At 34.5% G+C, this 10,543-nt stretch overlaps 1 protein-coding gene across 1 annotated transcript; it reads right to left on the bottom strand.

Moving 5' to 3' along the window:
• On the bottom strand, positions 1-9,289 carry abraxas2 (abraxas 2, BRISC complex subunit). Its single transcript, XM_073826749.1, has 9 exons — positions 9,203-9,289; positions 6,654-6,744; positions 5,852-5,888; positions 4,936-5,002; positions 4,591-4,781; positions 4,287-4,409; positions 3,079-3,163; positions 1,167-1,284; positions 1-1,078 (listed from the first exon to the last, which is right to left on the bottom strand). The coding sequence occupies exons 1-9, from the start codon at positions 9,272-9,274 to the stop codon at positions 615-617; spliced, it is 1,248 nt and encodes a 415-aa protein (XP_073682850.1). The 5' UTR covers positions 9,275-9,289; the 3' UTR covers positions 1-614.
• Positions 9,290-10,543: the final 1,254 nt, after the last annotated feature.

The raw sequence follows: 10,543 nt of genomic DNA, 5'->3' as shown, positions 1-10,543 counted from the left end.
TTATTAAAGTAACTTTTATAATCGTTGACCAACTGATCTCGAATAGGCCATTATATTACTCGATCAAATCAAATACAACTGATAAAACCAAAAAATAAAATACATTTTCTAGAACAAGAACTGTTCAAGTGTCAGCCGTAGTCCTAAGCACTTATTATAACTGTGATTTTTTTACTGTCCATTCAGATTTATGAAGCGAGACGATGAACAAGCTCACACGTGTTTGAAGGCCGCAAAAAAAAGACATCATTCCCTTTGCTTTTCTATTCAAATGCAGATCAAAAGAAGGCAAAACAGTGCAAGAGGTAAATGGTGCAAGAACCAAACGACTCCAGTGAGTAGCAGACGCCGAGATAAGCAGGATGCACCTCAGAGAGGAGAGCATGAAACGGAGAAAAGGGGGCCTGTCGATCCACACGGATGGGGATATCATTCCATTCCACTTCGGAGTCCGTCAAAACGTGATGACGTCCCCTGCACGGAGCTGTTAAACGTGTACAACATTGTCATGACTCACAAAAGGCAAGTGCTTGTTTGTGTTCTGAACACCACTGACCTCACGATCACACCTAGTTCTGTTCGTTCATCAATATCCCCGTTGGTTTGTTCAACTACTATGAGCCCGGTGGGCTGTGGGCGTCTCCGTCGGGCCACAGGGTAGCCGGTCGTCCTAATGTAACAGTATCTGCTGTGGAAGGTGGTTGCAATTGCTCGCTAACTAAATTTTCGTACTCGCTACTGTCCTCGTCATCGTCGTCATCCTCCTGATCTTCCTGGCCGGTGGCCTGGCGGTTCAGGGAATCCGAGCTCGAACCGTCTCCGTTGCCCAGGCCCAGACTTGGAGAGGGGTGGCCGGGCGAACCTACGGCTTGGGGCCGCGGCAGCAGTATAGCGCTTGGTGAATCTGGAGGCAGTGTGGTGCTGTAGATCGGAGGAGATGACGAGTTCACGGGTCTCTCTAAACTAGGCTCCACCGGGGGACCTGAGAGCACGACTCGAGTCAGCGAAGAGTGCGGAGAGTCGGGAAGGGCTGAGGCAGAGTTATCGGGAAGCGTGACAGCGGCCGCCTCTTGGAGTCCTGCGAGGAAAATAGAGAAGGTATTAGAAGAAATCGTTTCCTTTTTTTGTCGAACAAGCAACAAATGCATAGAGTCATCAGTATGTACTTCTCTCTTCCTCAGCGCTGTTACGTTTCCTGAGAGCGATTTCCTCTTTAAGCTTGTTCACTTCTTCTTGGATTTTCTCCCTCACTCGTTCACTTTGATCCACTTCAGAACACACCGCCTGCAGGATGGCAGAAAATTCATTAGGGATGCATGATATTATTGGAACGTCATCGGAAATAGCAGATAAATGCTTAAAAAGATAGTTCGCCCAAAAATGAAAATTACGTCATTACAGGGCTCGCAAAATCGCTAGCCGGACGTGTTTTCCAGTCGGGCTACCAAAATGTTTCACCAGCCTGCCCTTATTTTAAAGGAGAGGGCTTCTGCAGGCCCTTACATTTTTTTAAATACGTTAAATAATATAAGAAAAGTCTTAATTATAATTTTAAGAGGTCTTACAGTTAGGGACAGAAAGACAAAATGCGCAATAGGGCTGGATTAAACTTCAAAAGGCAATGATGTCACTGAATAAATATGCACGCTGCACGGATGTCTTTATATGAATGCATCTGAAGGGAATCGACTGTCCTCAGAATTGTGTCGTTGCCATTTTCATTTCATTTTACCTATAATGCCTGATAAAACTGACTGATAAATGTGAGAAGTTAATGTGCCTTCTAAAAATCTAAACAATTAAGACAGTAATATTTATGTTTTAAATAAACATAATAAATTATATACTTGATTTATCCATTTTAATGGGAGTAAAATTTTTGTTTTTGGGAAAACCTGTATCTGAACTGTAAATCATGTCATTTTATGGCTTAATATGTTACCGTACATTGTCCAACCCCACTCATACTGTTTATTTTACTTGTGCAGCTCTTAAAAAGGGTCACAAATTGCCCTTAATTTATATTTTAAAATTATGCTGATACCCTGTAAATAGTCAAATAAAATTCCTTTCTTGAAATTTGGGTATTGAAAATATTTTTGATTGCCATTTAAGACTCCTATCTGATTTTCTATATTTAAATTTTTTTTTTTTTTTTTAATTTGGCCTAGTTAATTTCATTTTCGTGCTACCAAAATCTAAAGAGTACCTGCCCGAAGGGCTACCAGAGATTTTGAAATTTTGCGAGCCCTGCATTTATTACTCACCCTCGAGTCATTCTAATTTTCAATTCAAATTCAAATTTTCTTTTTTTGGGTTAACTATCCCTGGATAATTTAGAACTGCATATATCGGGGAAAACCCCCCAGCAGTGACTGATTTTATTATAGTTATTTTCAAAGCCTTATATACTTATGTACAAAACCAAATGTACTTATAAAAATAACTTTAATAATGTTTATTTAGTTCTAACAAGTAAGTTTTGCTCAAAACTTTCCAAAATTAAAAATGAAACCCAGGTATTAAGACTTGTATGGCTTAATATAACATAAATTATGTATCTTACAGAAATATGTAGCAGAAACCTTGTGAAAATCCACATCGTTTCATACATATTTTGGACTATGGGGGGGACACCATGATTTTAATGAAATGAAATGGTTTTAATCATGAGCTACTGGCGCTACCTGTTGCTATTTTTACCACAACACAACTTGGAAAATAAAATACTGATACATACACTGATACATTGAAGTGATGCAAGTCTTCGCTGCTTCCCTAGCGATAAGAAGAGGAGAAAAGAATGGGAAGATGCCGGTGGATGAATGAAACTTCCTAAAGACCCACGTCGCTGTTCTCTCCACTTTAGCCCTGATGCCTTTGAGGCTTTTAGTAGACCAAATCTACTGAAAGAGTGCCCCCATAGCCCAAAAATATGTATAAAACGATGTGGATGTGTTTAACAATGTAAATCTTTCATGGGTTTTCTACTACATATTTCAGTAAGAGACATCAGTTACGTTATATTAAGCCATACATGTCATAATGCCCAGGGTTCCCTTGAAGCATGTAACTCACCTGCACTCTTTCTTGAAGGGCACTGTATACTTGAAAAATAGCACGAATGTCTTTCATCACCCCATCCTTATCGAAGAACTCAGTCCTATGAATTAAAAAGGAATTACATCACTTATTCAAGTATTTACTGCAGCAAAAGTTTAAACTTTATGTTTTAAGTGCTGTGCAGTTTCAATTAAAGGAGTAGTTCATTTTCAGAACAAAAATGTACAGATAATGTACTCACCCTCTTGTCATCCAAGATGTTCATGTCTTGCTTTCTTCAGTCGTAAGGAAATTATGTTTTTGAGGAAAACATTTCAGGATTTCTCTCCATATAATGGACTTCTATGGTGCCCCCGAGTTTGAGCTTCCAAAATGCAGCTTCAAAATCACAGCCGAGGAAAAAAGGGTCTTATCTAGCAAAACGATGGGTTATTTTCTAAAAAAAAAAAAAAAAAAAAAAAGAATTAATATACGTTTTAACCTCAAATGCTCGTCTTGTTCAGCTCTGTGTGTACTCTGTGTAGAGATTAAAAAGTATATAAATTGTAAATGTTTTTAGAAAATAACCGATTGTTTCGCTAGATAAGACCCTTCTTCCTCGGCTGGGATCATTTAGAGCTGCATTTTAACTGCATTTTGGAAGCTCAAACTCGGGGGCACCATAGAAGTCCGTTATATGGAGAGAAATCCTGAAATGTTTTCCTCAAAAAACGGAACTTCTTTACGACTGAAGAAAGAAAGACATGAACATCTTGTATGACAAGGGGTCATTATTGAGTACATTATCTGTAAATTTTTGTTTTGAAAGTGAACTACTCTAAGTAAATTAAGAAAAACTGTATCATGGTTGCTAGAAAAATATCAAGCAGCACAACTGTTATCCACACTGATATTATTAATGTTTCTTGAGCAGCAAATCAGCATATTAGAATGATTTCTGAAGGATCATGTGACACTGACTGGAGTAATGATGCTGAAAAGGAATAAATTACAACTTAAAATATATTCAAACAGTTTTACTATTTAACAATATCACTGTTTTTATATATTTTTTATTAAATAAATGCAGCCTATGTGAACATAAGAGGCTTCTTTCAAAAACGTGAAAAATCCTCAATTGTTGAATGGTAGTTTAAAAACAAATTAACACAATAATTAGCTTAAACAGCCTTTTGTAACACGGCTAAAGAGAAACATTGAACATTGCAGTCAGGTGGCCTCACCCATGTTCTTTAATGACACTAGCGTAGTTCTTGGAGGTGTTCGGCACAGATGAAACTTTATATTCCTGTTGACTGGTGTTGCCCAGGTTTGGGATGCTTAGAGATATCCTCTGATTATACCTGCTGAGATATAAAAATAATGCAACAGAAATATTCATAAACACAATATCAGTTACAAATTAAATAACAACATAAGAGACAAGTGTCTAAACAGTTAAACACAATCATGGCTTTATCATATTTAAAGAACTTTTACCCCACGCAATTATTTTGATAAGTATGTATTATACCAGCATGTACATACTTTCTGCTGGGCCTGAAGAGCACATACTCCAAAGCATGTGTGGAACTATTGGCTGTGGAGATGAAGCTGAAGAGGAGGAAGACCAGATCTGGGATGCCAAGTATATGGGTCAGCTGCTTATGGATCACCTGCTCCCTGAATGACATCTGCTGTTGAGTGTTCCTTCTAAACCGGTACCAGCCGATAACATTCTGCTCAGCAAGAAGAGACATTGTGAAGTGGGTCGGCTGAATTAAACACACAAGGTCGAACTTCAAAGGACAAAGAATCTGTCAAGGTACCTGTTAATAATTTATTCAATTTTCTGTTTAAGTTTTTTATGCATATTTAATAATAACTGCTTACTTTTCTTCTGTCCTTGAGGATTCTGTTGAGATTTTCTTCATTGACGTTACCTGCATAGTCATAAAAGCTGCAAGGAGGGATTTTTAGACTTCAAGTAGGAAGTGATACGATATTCAGAATATCACTTTCAAAGGTTTAGGGTTTTTTTCTGAATAAAATGAATACTTTTATTCAGCTTTAGACTACCATTCAAAAGTATTTAAACAGTAAGATTTTTTTAAAGAAGTCTGTTCTGTTTTCATTATACACCATACCATTCAAAAGTCTGTATAACATAAGTATAGAAATGAATACTTTTATGTAGCAAGGATGTTACAATTTTTTTTATCTCAAATAAATGCTGTTTTTCTGAACTTATTATTCATCAAAGAAACCTGAAAAAATTCTACTCAGCTGTTTTTAACATAATAACAATAAATGTTTTTTGAGCAGCGAATCAGAATATTAGAATGATTTCTGAAGGATCATGTGATTGGAGTAATGATGCTAAAAATTCAGCTTTAAAATGACAGGAATAAATTACATTTTAAAATATATCCAAATAGAAAACTGTTATTTTAAATAGTAAAAATATTTCAAAATTTTGGCTGTACTTTGGATCAAATAAATACAGTGACTTCTTTAAAAAAAAAAACATGAAAAATCTTACTGTTCAGAAACTTTTGACTGGTAATGTACCTTTTTTTTGGAATGTACAATTTTTGATTGGATAAATAAATAAATATTTTTCAACACATAATACAATATTTTATTAAATTATTAAATCATTTTAAGAATTTATTAACTATTATTAAATATATTTGTTAATAATAACATATTTCAAAAACAAAACCTTACCAACACAAAACTTTAAAATAATAGTCTATATTTTTATTATAACATATAATTATAACATAATAAACATTTAAGTTCTTACCTAAACAGTTGTGCACAAGGTTCATGATTATGGACCTCTGAAAAACAAGTGAAAGCGAGTGATGAATCATATTCAGCATGTGAGTAAAGCAAGAATGCTGTGACTGCTCAAAAGGTCCAAATGTAATTATTAATATGCATAGAAGACAACATTAACCTTGGAATAAACAAAGTAAAATATGTTAGCAGATGTACTGTGGCTGTACTCTCTTAAACCTCAGCCATCATGATCTGAAGGTTGTCTAGAGGACGACATGACCTTCATAATGACTCATCTTACTGCAAATATTAGATTTATCCGGTCCACTTTTGATGTTGAAGTTCTTTGTGAAATTCTTTGTAAAGTGATCAGAGATGAAGGGGTCCTGGGAGCAGTGCCAAATTCAGAAACATGATCTCTTAATGTCGAAAACAAGCTATTTCCAGCATTTCTGAGTGAAAAACATCAACATTGATGCATGAGGCTTTATCTCTCAGGCCTTAATCAGAAATGCTGGCTGACACAAACTTGGAAAAACACAGGTTTATCAGGTTATTGACAACCAGGACAGCCTGCTACAGAACTTTGAATGGTTGCGACTGAATAGATTACATCAGACATATCTAGAACTGATTAAGTCTCTTTGCTCGCACAGGAAGGTCGTCACGTCTTCACTATGAGACGTGTTATGTCTGTGATTTGAGCCTTCAAGGATTTCAGTGGGATGGGATGAATCATGTTTTGATTTCCCAAACTAAAATGGTCATTAAAAACTTTTGTCTGTTGTCTAGGGAAAAAAGAATAAATTCAACCATGGTTTTACCTATTACATTGAGGAATTCTGAGCTACTGATGTGTGAGTCACTGATGCTTAAAGTCTCCTCTTGCCTGACTTCTCCCAGCAGGAAGCCCTCCTAAAATAGGCATAAAATGGCACTTCAATGGCAAAGACAGTGCAAGATTCAAAGTTATTATGACTGTACGTTAATAGACACTTTAAACAAATGGTACAAAATACAGCCCACGACTGTTTAAAAATGAAGTAAACATTGCTATTATTATTTTTTGATGCCACATCTTTGACTTTGAACAACACAGTATTAAAAATGAAGTGCATTTAAACTTTTGAACAGGGTCATTTTTATGAATTCAACTATTATTTTCTCTTATGTAAACGTCTTTTATGTGAAATATCGTATTCCGGTCAGTACTAAATAAAAAAAGAACATGCATTTTGTATGATCCCTCTTATTTTGATAAAAGAATTAGCATTTTGCAGATTCTGCAAAGTGTATGTAAACTTTTGACTTGTCATTTAGTCTGTGACCAAATGTTGGTTTTTAGTTACTGACAAACTAATAACAAAAATAATATGTGACCCTGGACCACAAAACCAGTCTTAAGTCGCCGGGGTATATTTGTAGCAATAGCCAAAAATACATAGTATGGGTCAAAATTATAGATTTTTCTTTTATGCCAAAAATCATTAGGAAATGAAGTAAAGATCATGTTCCATGAAGATTTTTTGTAAAATTCCTACTATAAATATATCAAAATGTAATTTTTGATTAGTAATATGCATTCGTAAGAACTTAATTTTGAGAACTTTAAAGGTGATTTTCTCAGTATTTGGATTTTTTTCCACCCTCAGATTCCAGATTTTCAAATAGATGTATCTCGGCCAAATATTGTCCTATCCTAACAAACCATGCATCAATAGAAAGCTTATTTATTGAGCTTTCATATGATGTATACAACTCAGTTTTGTAAAATTTAACCTTATGACTGGTTTTGTGGTCCAGGGTCACATATATTGAAAAATTGGTTACATTTTTTTTTTTTTTTTACGGCAACAGGCCAAATGGCATTTAAGGGAGAATACAGACATTTGGCGCATTTAAAAAAAACTAATCAAACATAATTTGCACCTTTAATGTTCATGGGATAGCAAAATTTACTATATTACATGAATGTGCACTGAATATTTCTGAAAACCAATAAATTCCTAAACACAGCTGCAATGAGAGAACAACAGAAACACAACATCCCTGTCTATTTATTTGCTCAGTTTGAGATCACACTGAAAATGCTGTTTTTTCCCTAATTAAATTAAAATTACACCGCAAAAAATGCTTTTCTAGCTTAGACCTTTTTGTCTTGTTTCCAGCCAAAATATCTAAAAATTCTTAAATCAAGAAGGATTTTCTAGACAAGTAAAAATTATTTTCTTGATTTCAGAAAAAACAAGTCAAAATTAAGGAAAAAGCAAAATAATCTGCCAATGTGGTAAGCAAAAAAAATCTTATTTCTTACCCCACTGGCAGATTATTTAGTTCGTTTCAAGCAAAAATGCAATTTTGACTTTTTTTTCCTGAAATCAAGAAAATAATTTTTACTTATCTAGAAAATCCTTCTTGATTTAAGAATTTTTAGATATTTTGGCTGGAAACAAGACAAAAGGCTAGAAAAGCATTTTTTGCAGTGTAGGTTACTGCAACATACTGTATAAACACTATGCATACAGACAAGCTCAAATCAAAACTAGGTTGTCATCTAAATATTCAATAAGGAAAATCAGTAGAAAACAGTCATATATTTATAGCTGAATGAAAACTGGTTAAGCATAACACCTGACTAACCAGCTCAAAACAGCTATGCAAAGCATGCAGGGTCAGTGGCTGATCACCTACTTCCTAATCCCTCAACTACTGCATTAGAGGACATGACATAAAGGGGCTAAAAATGTTCAGCAATCTGTGAAGACGTTATTTGATATGTCTGTTAATCATTCAAGTTTGCATTTGACAGTTGTTGCTGACAAACAAGTTAGCCAGCCGGCTAATGTGACTATCTTGACATGTATAAGACGACATCGACGAGATTTCAATCACTGAACGCTACTGGGCGGTGTACATTTATGACAACAAGCGATCATACAGTGAAGAAACAGCGGTGACACTTTCTGTCAAGCTTGAAAAACCTTACGGCTTGTAGGTTTGTTAGCTGTCACCCTGGCGGTGTCTCAAAACCCACTGTGCTGCCTATCTAGACAGCATTCTGTTTATCACTAGAGGGGTGTAACGTTACTGAGTCAGCTCTATTCGATTTATGATATCTAAAAATGCCATGAAATACTACCAAAATCCCAACGACTTGGAATTTTGATCATTCTAGCGTAGGTTTGAATGTTATCAAGGCTGTCTAGGTAGTCAGCTCACTAGGTTTTGACACACAGTCAATCTGAAGCCACACCAGGAAGATGACACCGGGAAATGAATTAATTCTGATTTGATTGAATAAGCTGTTTGTTGTTTCGCCATGCGATCGTGCCCTTAAACATTTACCCTCAAAGTCAGGTGACAGAGTACTTACATGGTCGGAATTGCTGTTGGCACTGTGATAACACACAGAACTAAAAGTGTATCCCGAAATTGACGCCGCCATGATGGAAACATACGCGCCGAGCCCACAATCCTTTGCGCACGCACTGTACATCAGCCTGCCCATGAATAAACAAACCCTCTGCTGAGGTAAAATATGCTCGCAATAAAAATCTTTTAATGTTTGACTGGACGATTTCTAAATAATATAAATAAAACCTTAAAATGCTATACATTTATATACTTGGGTCAAAGACGAAAAAAGGCAATTTTATGTATTTTTTACATTCACGTAAAACATTTTTTTTGTTTTCTGTTTAATTTAATTGCATTTTTGTTTTAGTTTTTCTGAGCAAATATAAATATCTTACATGTTTCCCTAATTTACAGTAGACACCCACTAAAATGTCATTCAGTGTAACAATCTTGTCAGGCATATTTTCAACAAAAATCAATTTATGACATATTATAAGACAAATTACTTTCACCCCAAATACTAATTAGCTGTAATTCTACATTTAAAAAAAATTGGCCACTATTCTAGGTTTTGCTTATTTGTCAGTAAGAATTTTTTACTCATTTAAAACACAAATAAAATTGAATATGCTCCCTTATTAATATATGTTAATATGTACAAGTCAGAATAAGCATGTTGTTTGAATTTTTACATGCAATGTATGACAATGTAACATTATTTCAACCAAAAAAATTTTCTCCCAAAACATAAAATCACTTTTGTAAAGTTCTTTTGATGTGGACATCTTACCCACTTACATGTTATTTAAAGAACAATATTAACCCTAAAAAATACCCTAAAAAAAAAAAAAAAAAAAAAGATATATATATATACACTACCGGTCAAAAGTTTGAAGTCAATTTTTCTTCATTTTCTTTTTTTTTTTTTTTTTTTTTGAAAGAAATGAATACTTTTATTCACCAAGGGTGTGTTAAATTGATAAAAAGTGATAGCAAATACTTACATTGTTAAACTTTTTATTCATCAAAGAATCACGAACAAATATCACAATTTTTAAATAAATACTTTGCAGGGCAACTGTTGCAATATATAATCCAATATAGATCCAATATAGATCATTCTAATAATAAATCAGTATATTAGAATGATTTCTGAAGGATCATGTGACACTTAAGATGGCTGATTCAAAATTCAGCTTTGCATCACAGGAATAAATTACATTTTTAAGTATATTACAATAGAAACCATTATGTTATATTGTAATAACATTTTGCAATATTACAGTTTTTTCTATATTTTTGATTAAATAAATGCAGCACTGATGAGCATAAGAGACTTTTATCTACATACTTGTTG

The sequence above is a fragment of the Garra rufa genome, chromosome 21, assembly GCF_049309525.1.
Source record: "Garra rufa chromosome 21, GarRuf1.0, whole genome shotgun sequence".
In the NCBI taxonomy this organism is placed as follows: domain Eukaryota; kingdom Metazoa; phylum Chordata; class Actinopteri; order Cypriniformes; family Cyprinidae; genus Garra; species Garra rufa.
Note: the sequence above shows the minus strand (reverse complement) of the source record. Positions and strands in the feature narration are given on the sequence as shown.

Bases quoted from the DNA above. Each gene is read 5' to 3' on its own strand.
- abraxas2 (XM_073826749.1), bottom strand. From the start codon at position 9,274: ATGGCGGCGTCAATTTCGGGATACACTTTTAGTTCTGTGTGTTATCAC. The intron at 4,782-4,935 runs GTAAGCAGTTAT...CTTGCTGAGCAG, and splicing joins TCCTCAAGGACAGAAGAAAA to AATGTTATCGGCTGGTACCG. The intron at 1,285-3,078 runs GTGAGTTACATG...GCCATCCTGCAG, and splicing joins CCCTTCAAGAAAGAGTGCAG to GCGGTGTGTTCTGAAGTGGA.